A 17,267-nucleotide genomic window follows, 5' to 3' on the forward strand; every position below is an offset into this window, starting at 1 on the left:
GGAAGCGGGTCATATTTGATTAGTCGGGAATTTAAATTCATCGAATTCACAACTTGGTCGGGGGCGAGGGAGGCTGCTGCTACCTACTAGATGACTAATGCCGATGCAGTACGGAGCTAGGCAAGCGTCTATCTAATTACACGTACAAGCTGCTGCAAGCTTCGTTCGAAGGACGCGTGTTTGTGCCTCCGCTGTTTATTTTGTTGTCTTTATAATTCGACATGCTGCCGATGCTGCTGCTGCTGCTGCTGCTGCTGCCTTCGTGCCGTTGACTCGATGCCCTTCGCAATATGCGATCGGATCGGATCATTCGAAACAAGCGGCTTTAGGCTGGCCGCGAACCAGACATCGAACTTCCCCTTTTTACACTGCAGATTCCAATTTCACAGAAAAAAAATACAATACTAATATCAAAATATATACCAAAACTGTGCTAAAAACGTGTGTATTTTAAATGGCAAACTTCACAGCTCTTGCGCGAGGATTTAGTGTTGAGGTAGGGTCAAAATTCGAAAAAGTCGAGAATAAAAACCACCCGAGTATATGACATAGTATTTAAGTTGGTGTCAATTATCCGATTAAAAAAAATTGTCCGAACAGTATCTTCGACAGCGGTCAATTTTTGTAATTTTTTTTTTCAATTCTAGTCAATTTCTCTCTCGCATACTTGCAGATCGGCGTTTGTACGCAACTGTCGTAGCATTGCTCGGCGAAAATCGCGATCTTGGGTATTTTTCTTATACCTCGGATCGTTGCCTCGAGCGTCGAAGTCTCCGCCGCGTCCGGGACGTGTGCAGCAAGTATTTGCTCTACAAGACCTGCCCTCGTTCGAACTATTGGAAACACGCTCTGCCCGGCCTCTGCCTATTGATAAATGAATATTCAATGTACAGTAATTCACCGCTAGATTCTGAACTTGTCGAGTATCTCCTCTCCTCTCTCTCTCCCTCTCTCTCTCCGTGTAACCAGAGTGAGATCGGTTGTTCGGTCTGTTGCACATACCGCGAGCCGGACGTTCTTGTAACGTGTATAATATCTATACACGGGATTTAATGCATTTCATTTTAATAAATTTATACGTATTGCGTATTTATATTAGGGTGTTTAAAAAAAAAATAATTTGCACATTTCCACCGTGGCACCCGAAAAAGTTTCTTTGGATCAAATGAAAGATTCCAAACAAGGCTTTGACGTCAATTTATCGTTGCACGAGCGTTAAATTTTCGCAACAGTTGCAAGAAAATCTAGCACGAGAAAGAATAGTAACGGATACTAGACTTTCTTGGAAAAGCTACAAGACTAATTTTCATTTTGTACCTAGAATTGTATTTCTCTATTGTGGTAAAAAATGAATATAGTTGAGGACTGGGCGGTAAACGGAAATAAAAATTTCTCTTAGTGTGCAACGTTATTTCCAGCAAAAACTATAAATAAAACTCTAATGATACAGAGAGTGAAAAACCGTTTTCTCAAGTTCAACCTCGTACGCTAGCTTCAACGGCGAATCCCATAAACTATTCAACCATTACCGTACGCCTTTTCAGTATGAACACGTATCGCACGTGAGATCGGTTGGGATTGCGATGGTTCTACGATCGGAATTCACTAATTCTAATTGAACGCCGTTCGGGGGTTGATTAGTTTCTTTCTCCATACCTCGGCGTAAAATTGCCTTCCAACATTTTAGATCAATGCCCGTGCGGTAGTGAAGTTTGAAGAGGAAGAAAACCTGTCGATCTACAGTCAATCGAGGATGCTGCCAGCCGCCTTTGCCCGGGAAGATCGTCGCGACGTCTTCGTCGATGGCGATAGTACCAGCACCCCTCTCAGAGCTGGCATCGTCAGGCTGCCGAGACTCCGTCTTTTGGACAAGCACTTCAAACTGGTGAGTGAACATTCCACGTTAAATATTGCAAAACATTGTCCAATGAACTTATTTATTTACCCAAGTAATTGGACATAAAAAAAAACAAAAACTCTTAGATCGTTATTTATTTGGAAACAATTTTCGTCAGTGATGATCGATGACGAAACTTGAACTTCGTTATCACACACATACGCAATAACGAAGACTTATGAACTAGCAATCATAAATCCAAACGTTAAATATAACTGAATATATATAGGAGAATTCTTTTACGTCGGAATGAATACAACGAAACCAAGGACTTATCTTTGTGCCCGAGGTGTCGTTCTATTTTACATTTAATATTCCCCGCGGGGTTCGTCGATACGTGAATAAATAACAAAAAAATTATAAATATATGAGAAAAATGGTATTATTAAAATTTGGTGCATCGCTTGGCCAAGCGTGACGGCTTTAACAAACTTTGCAACGTTTGACGGCCGACTGACCAGCTGACTGTAATCCTTGCTCAACCTCAGCCAACAACAAGCCTCACCATCTTTCTTACACGCGTACGAACACAGTCGTATTTACCATTGCGATTGAAATTCTGAAAACGTTGCAAAAATAACTATCGACACGTATAGTTTTTAAATATTTAACTGCGTCGAGGTGCGTTGGACATTTTTGGGATTTCCAAGGGCATTGCATTTCGGCGAGTAACATCAAGGCACATGCCGCATAGAAACCCCAACCCTGCCTCAACGAAATCCTGCAGAATGATGAAACAATTATTATTATTCTAATTGCGATCAGCTGTTGAACCTTGCGATTGATATTAACAAAAGTATAATTATTACAACAACAACAACAACATCAACGATAATAATAAATCACATCCGAGAGAGTTGTTCTCCGATATAAATCTAATGTATAATAAACATTTAGACACTGGTATAAATTGAAGTTAGGTTCATATACAAGTATATGTCAGGTACGTTTTGTCTAGAAGTTGCGATTCACGAGAGTTTATACGAAGCGCGCACACACACACACTTTTGCACAAGTAAACGTTAATTAGAAAAGAAGGGTCATTGTGATCTCGTGTCTTGTAATCATCTTTCGAATGACTCGACCGATTTTGTATGTAACGTGAGTTAGATGAAACACAGAAACACAGCTTCCATTTCGCTTCATTTGTGTTACCACTTATACATCGTTCCAACAATGCTCCTTGTATTATTGTGTTACAGGTCGGAGGGTATCGTCTGTAATATAAAGGTCGATTAGTGACCGACGATTAGGTTCGATTTATCCACCCGTACACGTGTGTACGTGTCTGTATAATATACCAAGAATCCAGTTTTTACCGTTGTAATTCAATTTTTCTTCACCGTACCGTGCGTGGTTACTTATACTAGCTGTAATAATATTTATCTCGCGGTTTTATACATTGTCATTCGTTTTTTGCGCGTTGCATATCCGTGTTATAAGATACCTTACGTACGGCATAGATTGCGAAAGACGCGTGGTAATTATTTAATTTTTACCCTGTTTTATAGCGCCCCATAATCACGCTATACGCATATAAGTATATTACACCGATCCCGGCAAAGAAATCGATCAATGATCCAATTATTTCACGGTTTCAACCTAGCGTATGGTTCGTAATTAGACCTACGTTTATTACGCGTAATCCTATACTTTGACCCCATAAAGATATTTATTTTTACATCACGTTATACACACACACACACACACAATGTATTATATCTATTAATTTAGCCAGGTATAATATCACGCTGCATCACATCAAAGCTTAATATACAGACTAGCTGCTGCAGCCTAGAGGCAGTAATTAGCGCTTAATCAGTTTTAGTCAGTGGATAATTAACGATTCTTATCTGTGCCTATACACTCTGTATAAAAAACTGATTCGATGCTTCGCGAATTATCTATGTCGATCAGAATAAGTCGGCGAATAATTATATCATCTCGAGCTTCGATGATTCAACGAATTCCTCCACTCGATTTCTACATCCGTTATACGTGTATATATATATATATCTTTTTCCTGCTTAATAAAAGAAAACGGTTATTCGGAACGAGAATGAGGTTTCCCACTAGAACTATATTTTTCGACTGTGGTAAAAAATGAAAATAGTTGAGGACCGAGCGGTAACCGGAACTAAAAATTTCTCTCAGTGCAAAACTCTTATTTCGCAGAGTCTTTTCATCGAGTCAGCGGTCAAGTTTTTCTTTCTAACTGCGTATTAGGCACGCGATAGTGTCAATATTATATCACGCGTACAGTGAGCATCGCACGGGGAATTGTTTTTGCGATTGAGATACTCGAACCGATTCTTAAACGAAGAATACCGCAGATCTGTTGCCGTAAGATAGTCGAGAATATGCTCGGGAGGCCCGTGTTCTTAGATATACATATTCAGATAGCCGAGATATAGAGGCAATCGCACGTACTTGCCAATGGTCACAAATCATCCGGAGATAAACGATTCTCGATGAAATATCGCGGCTGCGACAGTGTAATTCATATTTCTATCGGTGTTATATATTACATAATATAGGTGCAGTCGATGGGTGTGTAATACCAGCTTCCGCTATGTTCACGGGTGTCTGTAGATACGTACATGTGTCTTTATATTGTAGAAATATTAGAGGTAAAAAAGTTCAAATCGAGTTTATATGAATTTACGTGAAATGTGGGTTATGAGTTTCATTCCGGTATAGAGCGAGGAAAATGTTATTTGTACAGGCATTGTAAACTTCGAGATTCGAAGTTCTTCGAGTCTGAAGAAAACTAACGGATGCGTGAAATAATGATCGACGAATCTTGAATTAATTAACAGGGAAATAAATGATCGAACGATTAATTGCATCTTGGAATTCGGAAATTGGAAAGAAATCTAAATACGGTAGTCACACCTTCGATAATTGCAGGCTACACAATGGGTTCCCTGTTTCCTAAAAAAAAGAATCCTATTTTTTTTTATTTCTTTCTTTCCTTCAGGTACTCTAAAACTGAATGTCTCTCGTAAATATACCCTAAACCGATCAATTTCCCCCTAATATCCCTCAATTTTTGCCAGTCGGTTACTTTTTTTTTCTTCATAAACTATAACGGCGTGAAAAAATCAATTTGACGTTTGAGAAGAATTTTTCATACCTCTGAATTGACATTGGAAGAAAAAAAAATAATACATGCACCGAATCTCAAAGCTCCCTTATATTTTACAAAATCATAATTCTTACGGTTTAATTGCGCGTCGTTATTTTCAGAATACTGGTTTATTCATCCCAAATGATTTTGTTCCTACGTTTAGTCGCACGTATAAACATGGCTCTGAACCGTCAAAGTTGATTTTTTCAGTCCATTCTCGTTTACGAGAACAAAAAAACAAAAAAACACAATTAAAAAACATCTAAAATTTAAATTTAAATTCCCCCCTCCGATGTCTTCATATTATCTGAAAATTTTTACAATCAGTATCTAATTTTACTCTATTTGGTCAGTACTATGAAAAAATATTGTAACCCTAATACCCTCCCCTATTTTCCCTAAAATTGCGGGATAAACGTTAAGGTGAAGAAAGAAACGAGGCTTGTCGCACCTCGCAAGCAGGTAAAATTGTGTACGACTTATTGTACCAACGATCAGCTGGTGACCGTGAAGTGAAGAGTCGTCGGCAAATATGGTCGAAGAGAACAAGAGGGAGAGAGAGAAACGGTGAAAAAAAATCCTTTTTCTTATTGTCATGTTTAAAACAATCGACCTCAAGTACAGCTCGATGCTGCGAAGACAATGGTTACTTCGTTGATACCTTAGGGTAGGTATACCTACTCGGCGTGTCGCATACGGCAGCGGGAATGTCGCCTCCTCCATTTCCTAATTGCCCCGAGGATACGTGAAGAAGGTTGGAAGGTTGGAAGGTTATCGGGTCCGAGTAAGAAGTTATAGGAAAAAAAAAAAAAAAAAACTCAAGCATAAAGAAGAAGTACACCTAAAAAGAATTGAACGGAGTGAGATAAGAAAAAAATGTACGTACACGGAGATAACAATAGAGCAAATTTTTTTTTTGTAAAAGAGCATTTTTTTTTTTAGATAATATACATCTCGAAGTGCAGAATTTACTCTGCTACTTTATTTTGTGGAAAATATAGTTGACATGGCTATTTTTTTTTTTTTTTAGTCGTTTTACTTAAAAGGTTCACGCATCCCTCTTTTCCTGCAGTTTTGAGTAAAATCTCCTCTTTTTTTTCCCTCCGGAAAAAATGATGTAGCGTAACTGATAAATCGGAACGTGTAAAACACTGTGCCTAGTAGGATAGTCCCCTTAATAGGGACTAAAAAAGGCATTTACCCTACAAAAGGTGGTGTAGACATAATTTAGATATATATTATTTAGTTCCGGGCCCCGATAAAAAATCCAGGTTTTCGATCTTGGGGCGCTGGGGTCAGCCATTTTGGATTAAGAGTACGAGAAATAATTTTTTTCAAAATAACTCGTCGTACATCAAACTTACAAAAAAAAAATAGTGCTTATACAAAAAACGTAGGGAATTCAGCCTTATTCAAATTTTTCCAAGAGACTTTTGCCGTAGGATCATCCGTTGAGGAATTATTTTGAAAGAAACCAATTTTTCGTACCTTTAATCGAAGACGGCGGACCGTTCTGAGCCTACCGATGGTCAAAATATTGGATTCTTCATCGGGATGCGGAACTAAATAGCATACATCAAAATTGTTTCTACACCACCTTTTGTAGAGCAAAAAAGCCCGATAGACTGGACTAGCAGTGATAAAAAAAACAAAAAAAAACGAAGAGATTAGACGTGTACGTTACAGGTATGAATTGGAAATAGTAAGGTGCGTTCTTATATCGTATATATATATATACACATTAGCGACACGACAGCTGTACGTTGCGTTGCATAGGGCGGGTTTATGGTGTAGGGTATAGTGTATAATAATATAGGGCGTGTGTAAATGCTTTATGGAAAATGATAATTTATGATATTGGCAAGCAATGCTTGGGCGATAATAAACGCAGCTTTTCTACAGCTCGTTAAAATGTTGGTAATTGCAGGTGCCTTCGTGATTGTTTATTTTTAAAACCCCCTCGAGACCGATGAAGACGTCAGATGCTGTGCACGCGGCTACCTTCTCTCTTTGCCTTGTCTATACGAGGTATATTATATAGGTAATATATGTACCTATCGTGCGCATGCACTGTCGCTAGTTTGTATTATACTGCTCTGCTTTGGATAATTATTATCCTTTCTCAGTATCGTCGGATACGCGTTAAGGTAACGCTGACGTTTTGCTCGCCGCGCGACGGCGTCTTTGCTTTAAAATCGGTTTCGTGAAATCGAATTCACGTCGATTTCAGTCCCTTATTACTTACACCGCTCTGGTACACGCGCCGAAATTCAACCCTGTACAAAAATCGTTGACGAAATCAAATTTCGCCAATACATATGCCTACGTCTGTATTCTCGTATTTCAAAGTGGACGCCATGATATAAAATTGAAATTTGCTGTCCGACGCAGGGTTTCAAATTTGACTTTTCGTTCAAGGCACCCTGAATAAGCCTTCGAAGTATCTCATATCCCTCATGGAAAAAAGCCTCGATTTGAGTTTAAATCTGACATTACGCGACCCTATCCTCAGTTTCGTGCTTCGTGAAAAAACGCGCGACATACTCTTGTCGTATAAATAATCGTGTGGAAAAAGGAGTCAACGGTGTTTTCGCCTCGCGTACTTGCAACAACCGTCTCCGACTTCATCCACGACTCATATTGCAAACTCCGCTCGGCCCGGAAAGACCGAGTTTGCCTCCTTGTTAGACAATGTACTATTTGCAAAGTGGTTGCAGGCTTCGAGCCTTCGACGCAGGAACATTACAGGATACATCTTTCAAGAGTTTAGCTTTCTTGCTAAATATATTAAAACGTCGGGCTAATAGCGAGTGGAAAAACTTGGTTCTCATTATTTTACAGTGTCTGGTTATACGCGGGTATATAAATATACGCGTGTAAGAAAATTAGCGTAATTTCATATGCTCGGTATGTATAAAGGTAATTGCAGAGCGCCCGCGGTGCTTTGTTACCGTCCGAGCAGTGCCGGCGGTGCGCCGGTTATAACGATATTGAAAATTGTCAAGTTTTTCCCGCCTAGCAATTCTCGTAGCTTATAGCACGCGTATACGTATATATACGCCTCCTTCGAACGCTGCAGCAATGCAGCTGTCCGAGAAATGCACACACAAGGTACCGACCAACGCATCAGGGGCGTAACTCGACTCATAAATGTACACACCGAGTGCAGAAATGCAACAAAACGAAAAAAAAAAATATAAATAAAGTAAAAAAAAAAAAAAAAGAAGAAAAAACTGATAATATGGAACGAAAGAGTTGAAAAAGGGTTAACAAGACGAAAAAATGATATGAAAATAAAGAAACAAACAAGGAGGACGGAATGAGCCCCCATGATTTAGAGAGTTACGTCCCGCCTTTACGAGCGGCAGTTTTAACCGCACTCCGATCCCGCAGCGCGATATCTGACTAGATGCCTGCATCCTCCGGCTACGCGGCCTCTTTTTGTCCCTCGGTTTTCACTGTCGCATATGTGTCGCATTTCCGGTACTCTACTACGTTTTATGCCTAACGTGCCTGCAGCCGCCGGAATGCAGGGTAAAAAAATTAGCAAGGAAGGGAAGAAGAAATTTTTTTTATTTTTATATTCGGCGACTTTAACAAGCCGGGCCAAGCGAAGATATTCATTGTCAGTCGCGTTTGTTAGTCATTTTTTCAAAGTAATTTATAATGTATGATCATTTGGCGCGGGGATGGAAAATTACCGCATGTTGCCAAAGGATCAAGATTTAGGTCGTCTTGAATTTTGCTTGTATATTTTATTGCTATACTTGATGTACAAGTTAAGGAATTAGGTATACAAGGTTTAAGCAAGTCCCACTCTACTATCGTGCAGATGTTCAATACTGGAAATATTCTATAATTTTTATCCTCAGTATCCACGATTTTTTCACTCTCGGTATGAGGCAAGTATATGAAACTATAGCAAAAAATGTCTCAGTATTGAACAATTCTATTTAAGCACAGTTTTTTCACACTTGATAATTGAAATCGGACCATCGATCATCTTGAAAAATTATGATAACCGTGCAGCATCTATTTGCTGTAAAAATAAAAATTTATTTCTCTCTGTACAATTACATCACGGTAAAATCCATCAAATGCACCGAATTGAGTTCGAAAAAGTCTAGAAACCTGCATGATTCTCATATTACTTTTTTTTCGTAAAATCAATGTCGTTAAATTATAACACGCGCGAATTTTCGATCTTCACAGAAATAAAGAATCTCCGTCCGTCTTCTACTTCGTTCTATCCAATACGTCAATGTCACTGCCTATTTATGGGGTTATAACCGCTACCTAAATCGAGACCGATATGTCTGCATATATATATATGTACACACCATCTCCATACACAAGGTATACCCGAGTAAATGCTTTTCTGGTTTGTTTATGCGTAGTGTGTTTGTAACGTGCAGTGAGCGCGGTGTCCCGATACCGTAACCATGATCGTTGTAGCATGTGCTCAACATTGCTGGCATAGCGGGTGGCGCAGGCAGCTTGCAAGGCTCCAACTGGGCCAGTTGTTACCTTTTTTTTCTATATTTTATTTTATTTTTATTTAAGGTCAACAGAGAAAAGCTTTGCGAGATTCGCCGATTCTTCGTGTTATTTTTGAAAATATAGCAACAGTGATCGTAATGAGAAGGAAAGACTAATTTTCATTTTCCACCTAGAAGTATATTTTTCGATTGTGGTAAAAAATGAAAATAGTATAACCGGTATTAAAAATTTCTCTCAGTGCAACCATTTATTACCACTTTTGTTTTTATGCAGGTAGCTTAGATTCCGGGTGCGTCGATACTTTGTGGAGTAAATTAATTAACGTTATTTTTATTTGTCATTATTATCATTATTGCAGATAAAGTTTCGCGCCTCCGTTGGTATTTTTCATATGACTGGAATTTCGCTACGTAATATCTTGACGCGAGGCGAAGCGAGAGGTGTTAAAACTTCATTTTATGCACTCTGTAATGTACCTGTTCGTTATCTTACGACTTCGACATCGTGTCCTTGTACACCGTATAGATTGTGCTGAAAAAATAGAGACGTACCATCTAGATAATCCTCGTGATGTTTTTTTGTTTTTGTTTTTCTGTCGGGGCGACCGGTTTCTGACGATAAGACAACGTCCTCTCGGTTAAACGACCTTGTGATACAATATTATACTGTAAATTAGTATAACGTCTCGGCAGATATTCTTTATTGGTAGACTTCTGTACGTGTAGAGGAGCGCCGTTGATTCGACAATTTTTTAAAACAGCGAAATCTTCGGTGTTATTCACTGTTCGAAGAACGATTATTTATACGGGCAGAGTGAGATTTTAAACCGTGCAACTTCCTTGTAATTGACTTGTAAAAGTTTCTTCCTTTTTGTAATAGCTCCGAGTATGCTGTCGATTTGTGTTGACTTGGGACTTAGCAGGCCAGTAGGATTCAAATAACAGCCACCACAGGACCACTAAGGCCCAAACCACCGCAAATTTACCATTCGTCGATCATGAATATTCGATTAGTCGCATCGTTCGTTATTCTACCGATAATAAATAGTTTTTACTTATCGGTATTGTCAAACCGATTTCCGCCGTTAACTGTATGCCAAATCTATTACCTTATATAACAGGAATTGTCAGCATTTTTTCCCCGCTTGAAGTTTCCTGCGAGCAAAAAATAAGAAACAACGTTAAATTTATGCATGTATATGTCTTATGGTGCAGTAAACGCAATTTGCTTTTTCTAAAACGTTCTTAGTCCTGATATAAGTTTGGAAACGGATTAACGTTCATTTGGTAAAAAAGGAAGAAATTTTTTAAAACTAATCTCCTGTGGATACAAAGCCGGGTGTATTTGTTGTTATTCATAAAATGGGAAAAATTCAGGTTCTCAGCTTAAGACCAATTTCTATAATACATGATGTCGATTAATGCACAAACATTCGGTCTCTTTGGTAAGTCTGCATATGAATTATTTCTCTCAAAAGACAATCCGACCGAATCCGTTATTTGTTTTAACCATTTGTCAAAGCTGAGTCATAATAACACGTTTCCCCTCAACTTCAGCTGAGAAATCAATGCGATCGAATTACGCCGGATGTCTAAGCACCTGAAAATTTTTAAATATCGTGAAAATTTACTAACGAAGCTGAAAATATTATTTTCAGATTGATCAGTAACTCACTTTTCAGCAACATACTTTAAAATCGATTTAAAGAAAATGCGATGTTTCTTCTTCCTATATACGGAACATATTGGTAAATTTATTGCACGTATTGCTAAGATTTGTAACGTGATTGCGGATCGTGAAAAAGGTAATGAAAAGTAATGCTCATCTTCTTTTCGAAAAAAAGTTGAAAAAAGCTGATTTCCCAGTCGCCGAAAAACGCAGACGGCCTTGTTATAAATCGCGTCGACAGCACTGCGGTGAAAGAATAATCGCGTCCATTCGCGAACAAATTTCAAATGGTAATTGATAATTGCGATTTAATTGCGACGTCAAGGCGACTTCGATAGTTACACGTCGTGTTACGATTTCATACCAAACCAATACTCGCCTCGTCTGGCATATATAATCCATAAACGCGTGAAGGATGATTCTGTTTGCCGGCCTTCCAACGACGCAAACTATCCACTCGAAGCTATCTACTGTCCGGTCGTCGAAAATTACAGGGCATTTTGCTTCTCGCGGGTACATGCGCGTACACCTATTCATACGAATGCATGTAACATGCCTATGCATGTATGCATGTGCAAAATTTGTACATATATATATATTATGTACACCTTAACAACCGGCAACCGTTGCTCGCAATTTCACTCCCGCGGAGTTCCGAGGCGCTAAAGGTACAGCTAAAAATGGCCGTAAAAGGCCCAACGGGATAAGGTAAATACGTCCTCGAGGTCTTCGGGACGGATGTTCCCCGCAGGGAGATATCGGAGGAGTAAAGTCCGTGGATTATACCTAACAGCTTAGACGATATCGCTGCGCGAGATCGAAGAGCGGGATAAAAAAAGCGCGAAGGAAGTTGAAGCCTCTTTCGCAGGATTGCGACGACTAGCGAGGTGAAGATTATTTCCAAGTAGGCATAATACGGGAAGCTTTCGATGCTTACCGTTCGTTTATTCTCTCCTTTTTAGTTTAGAGAGAGAGAGAGAGAGAGGTTTGAGTATTCTTAACCCTAGGCGGTAAGGGGTTAAGTGCAGGCCTTACGGAATTAGGAACAGCTGATGCTCAAGATTGGCAAAGCGAGATTGGCGAGTTATAATTACGATGGTTACCAACGCGGCCAAGTGGCCTCCATAGGGTAAAACGAGGAAAGTTAAATGCTACCGCGGTGACTACCGACAACGGTGCTGCACACCAACAAGAAGAACAACGAGCAAAGATTACCCGCAGCTCGTTGCGTGAGTCTTCGCCACACCTCGCTGCATAATATTTAACCTACCCGTGTGCGTTTCTATATGACACGGGATTTCGCGTGCGTGTGTGCGAAACTGAGGAGATGGTGGAAAACGGTTCGCCCTTGCTGTGTTACAACAGCAGCTTTGCCGGATAAGATAGCGAGCTGCTACCGCTGATCGGCGTTTCGCAGGCTATCATTAACTCGCGATTATTCAACCCTGCCAACCCGGCTTGAATCTCTTATTAATTAACTTATTTTAACCAATGATAATTGCATGCCGCTTATAAATAGCAACGTGTACAGTTTCATATCGGTATACCATCTACGTATGTTATTATACACGCGTCTTTCCGAGACGCAATCGTTGATTTGTCCGGGCGGGGCTGAGGTTACGAATTTGAAATGTTCCGAATTACTTTGCGGCGAAAATTCAAGCAAATATATCGAATTTTCAAGAAACAAGAATCTTTCGAGTCGTTGGAAACCTGACGTTTCAAAGTTCCGAAATCCAAGATTCTAAAAATTCACGTTACGATAGAGCAAAGTTCCGGAAATTAAAGTATACTCATACGGCGTAGTTTAGTCAACGCGTCGGTGTGAAAAACTGAAAATCAGAATAACGGAAAGAACGATCAAAGTGTTGAAATTTCGTCGAGCCAGAAATTCACGTAACTGAGAATCTTGGATCATTCGGAATTTCGATGTTTCACATCTTTAAATTTTCTCATTATCGCACTTTCGATACTTTGACTTGTCGGAGTTACGTCCTTTCGGCATTTTTCTCCTTTCCGAATTTTGCCCTTCGTCCGAATATTTGTCCCAATTACTTACAGACCATGATTAGAATACTGTTTGAATTCCGGTAATTATGTGTCTAGACTCTGGACTGATTATAATATTATCTAAAAATTTTCCCACCCTATACGCGTATTCGACTATAATTGATAATTCGTAAAAAAAAAGGGTATCGCGTAATCGATTCGTAAATATCCTTTTATCGCAAATGTGAAACATCACGTCGATGCACAGGTTTTCTTATTTCCAAAACTCATCGATATTACAATGACAAGTTTTATTTCGATCCAAGCAAGCTTCTCCCAAGATTTTACAACACGATTTCATCTCGAGAGATTAATATTGCAATTTCGTTACGGCGCGTTCGATAATTATTCCTGATCCAATCAACGGAGAATGACTGTTTTTTCTCTCACAGCGAGTTATAATATAATATAATACTGTATATATACAATCCTTTGAATTTGATCAGCGTGTAAGGCATATATTAACGTGAAATTCCTCAGCAGCTCGATACATTGTCCGGGTACACGTAGACGCAACGTGCGAATTGATCGAGCCACTTTGAAGTCCGAGATACAACATCTCGGAGCGGTATATAATGTAACGGACCGCGGATCGAGATAATCCGTATTTCAACGGCAGCAGCAGCTCAAGTCCGTTCTTTTTTCATTTTTATCTCTTTGCTCGAATGCCTATTAAGCGAGGAAAAAAAAAAGATGATAATCATAATTTTCTTCGCGCTCTTATTCGATCAGCTGAGCGAGAAACGGTTTCGCGAATGATCGCTACGTGTAACCGGAACTGTGAAATTTCGCGCATTGTTCGCGAAATGATAATTCATGACTCAGAAATCAAAGAAAATAGAGAATAGAAAATCGAGTCCGTAGCGGAACGAGCGACTTCCTTTTGCAAAAAAAAAAGAAAAAAAAAAGAAATAAAAATTCGCGCGACTCGCTTCCTCCGCAACGATTTTCCTCGTCTCTTGCCGATTTGCTGCACCAGCTCCGGTTCTCCTGCAGCGGGATGCTCAATATTGAATTGTAAATGGCCCTCGGCCTGCAAGGTGGTCCTTCGTTTCGTCGAGCTTCGCTGCACCGCGACCCTCCGAGAATTCAACGGATATTGTCGCTTGCGGGCGAAGAAGAAACGCAGACTCGCCTTCCCGGGGTGGAATTCGCGAAATTCTCCGCTACGCGGTATTTCTCTGCGCCTTGGTTCACCTTCGGTTACCCGTTTCTCAAATTGTTTTATTTAACGGTGAAACGCGCGATTCGATACACTTGAGACTTCATTTTCTTTTGATTCTTCGTTACACGGATACAAGTCTGTGCGTGTATGACTCGAAATCTCAAAATTACTTTCATTTTGCTTGTCAGGTCAATTTTATACACCTTTGTCGCATTAAATTTAAATTCATTAAAGATACCTATGTGGAAAATAAAGTTCTAGGTTTGTTTTATATGTTTATATATACCACTTTTCTTTATCCGATTTTGTAATCATATTTTCGTTACACAGACGTCAAGGCCTGATTCATTTCGAATGACTAATAATCAGCCTCGCTTGGCCTCTTTAAATTTGAATTCGATAGTTATTTTCAAATTATTATAGGAAAAACCGTTTCACCGAATCTACAATCATACCAACATATTAATACTTTTTACCAAGTACATATTTTATGATAATTGTATGCGAGAAATTTATCTTTATTTTTATTACATTAGAATATAAAACGATCTATAGGTGGATTTTGTTTTCTCAAATTATAAATCTCCAATTCGCAGTAAAAATTTAATCTTTACAACTTGTCGTTTATCGTGTAACGCAACAAGTATTTAGAAATTTGGTATGGTTCGTCGTTCTATGAATAGAAATGAACCGATCCATGTATTTCGGGCATTGTGCTAGATTATTTAGCAACTTTGATTTCGACGAAAAATTTTCTTTCACGACACATGTAAAAGTAAAAATCCCCGAGCAGGGTACTGGAAGAAGAAAAGAAAAGAAAAATCCGTATTCGAATCAAAACTGTTAGAATTTTATGCAATCAATGCGTGCTTTTGTTGATTTCTAAAATGTTTAAACAGTGCCAAGTGTATCACACTTCAAGTTTCACAATCCCGCGTGTCGCCTAGCATCATCCACGTGTGTCTTTTTAGTTGTTAGATAATCGTTAACCGTGGCGCTTGGCCAATGCGGATGATTTCTTTTTATTATTTTTTCGTATCGTTTCTTTTTCGATTCTTTTTTTTTTTTATTTGTTCTATTCGTGTGTGGGTTTATAGGAAATCATATAGGTTATGGTATGCGCAGGTTTATTTCCGGAGTGTGGTTCAAATAACCTGAATAGAATAGTCGTCGCAGCTTTAACAGTTGTTGCACTGCTATTGAGAAATTATTATTTTCCTACCTCGTGCGTTGCTTTTTTTACGGTTAATTTTATAACTGCGCAATTTAACGTATATACTTCTAATTCCTTTTTCTCCACGCACGAAACTTGACTCGAAATCGAGACGGTTTTGCATTTTTTATTTTACATCTGAGCCATGTGAGCCGTGTTTGCAATTTATCGTAACGTTTTACCCTCGGTTTAAAGCTACTGCAAATATATATATATATATATATATATATATATATATACATGAAAAAGATCGTAATCGTAATCAAATATTATTGTACACGAGCTGAAATTATTTTATATAAGTTTACACATGTCTTACTCACGTGTTTGTTATAACAATATTCCATTATATGTTCCTTTCTTCGGATTCGATTCACCCAAAAACCGCACAGATACCGACTCGAAAAAATTGGCTGATTCGTTTTTTTCCGCAACACCGTAAAACACTCGCGAATATCGTACACGTCTGTTCGCGCGGGATACAAATTTCTCACTATTTTACGATATGTCACCGGTACACGTGGCGGCAAATTTGCAAAGGGAAGCGTCGCGCCGGCGGCGTCGGCGTCGTTGAGAGAGAGAGAAAGCGATATTTATTAGAGAGAGAGAGAGGGAGAGAGAGAGGGAGAGGAAATAAAACTCTCGTGTCTTCTCCTCTCCCCCCTCCCTCCGAAAAAAAAAGAAAAAAGAAAACCAACGGAATAATATATTTAAAGAACCGCGGAGAGCGTGAACTCCGAGAATTTGTTGGTGTGTATAATTTGACACGCATGTATAAGTGTAGAGACTCGATCGAAAGGCAAGGTATCATAAGTCGGGAATCGTGTGTAACGCGTTTACGCAGCGATGCTCTTCCACGCACTGTTAATACGTGCGTCGAAGTTGGCGCGGCAGGGGCGGCGGGAAAAATACCCTCCCAAATTGTTGGGCCGACAGGGGGGGAGGGAGGGGTGCAGGACGAGAGGAGGAGAACGAAATTAAGACGGGAGAGAGAGCAGCGAGTACAGTGCACATTAAAAACAGACGACGGAGAGAGTGAGAGAGAGAGAGAGAAAAAATACGGGGTGCGAAAATAGAATAAAAGTATAGAAAGAAAATGGCGGGAACATTCTAACCCATTGATGGAATACCTACCGGAGTAGAATAAACCCGGCGCATCTGCCCTTTCGCGCAATATATACGGGGCAACCCTTGTATGTATGGTGCATTGGCAGCTAGCTAGACGCTTTATCACGATCCCTTTTCCTCGCTTCGCGACGATCTGGCCTACATGTAGGACACTCTCGATCGGTGAGAGCGAGCGAGAGCGCCCTATTTTTGCACAGATCTCCCCTTTCGGCGACGTATAAAGGGTTGCAGGGAAAAAATCGATCGAGCTGTATCTACGCACCCTAGCGAGGCTCGGGCTTTGCTGGGTGGCGCGAGGGGTTGGACGGCGATGGTGAGGGTGAGGGTGAGGGCGAGGGGGAGGGAGGCCTCGCGTTCGCATTAATTTCGCATCCCTTGCGGCGACACCCCTAGATACGAAACACCCTTCGTCGGAAGGGCCTATCGTCGGGCTTCGTTCGGGGCGCAACCCCTACGAAGGTGGGGTCGAAAAACCGTCTCCGCCACTCCTAGATCGGGGGGCGGCAGCTCAGAGGCG

The 17,267-nt window shown here is 39.9% G+C and overlaps 1 protein-coding gene across 1 annotated transcript in view; it reads left to right on the forward strand.

Annotated features, from left to right (window-relative positions):
* Positions 1 to 17,267, forward strand: part of LOC124305689 (protein cortex-like) — a 237,579-nt gene that overhangs the window by 1,175 nt on the left and 219,137 nt on the right. Inside the window, exon 2 of the mRNA XM_046765336.1 lies at positions 1,688 to 1,885. Within this exon, the coding sequence (XP_046621292.1) occupies positions 1,688 to 1,885 (198 nt within the window). The remainder of the gene's footprint in view (positions 1 to 1,687; positions 1,886 to 17,267) is intronic.

This window comes from Neodiprion virginianus, chromosome 5, assembly GCF_021901495.1.
Source record: "Neodiprion virginianus isolate iyNeoVirg1 chromosome 5, iyNeoVirg1.1, whole genome shotgun sequence".
Classification (NCBI taxonomy): Eukaryota; Metazoa; Arthropoda; class Insecta; order Hymenoptera; family Diprionidae; genus Neodiprion; species Neodiprion virginianus.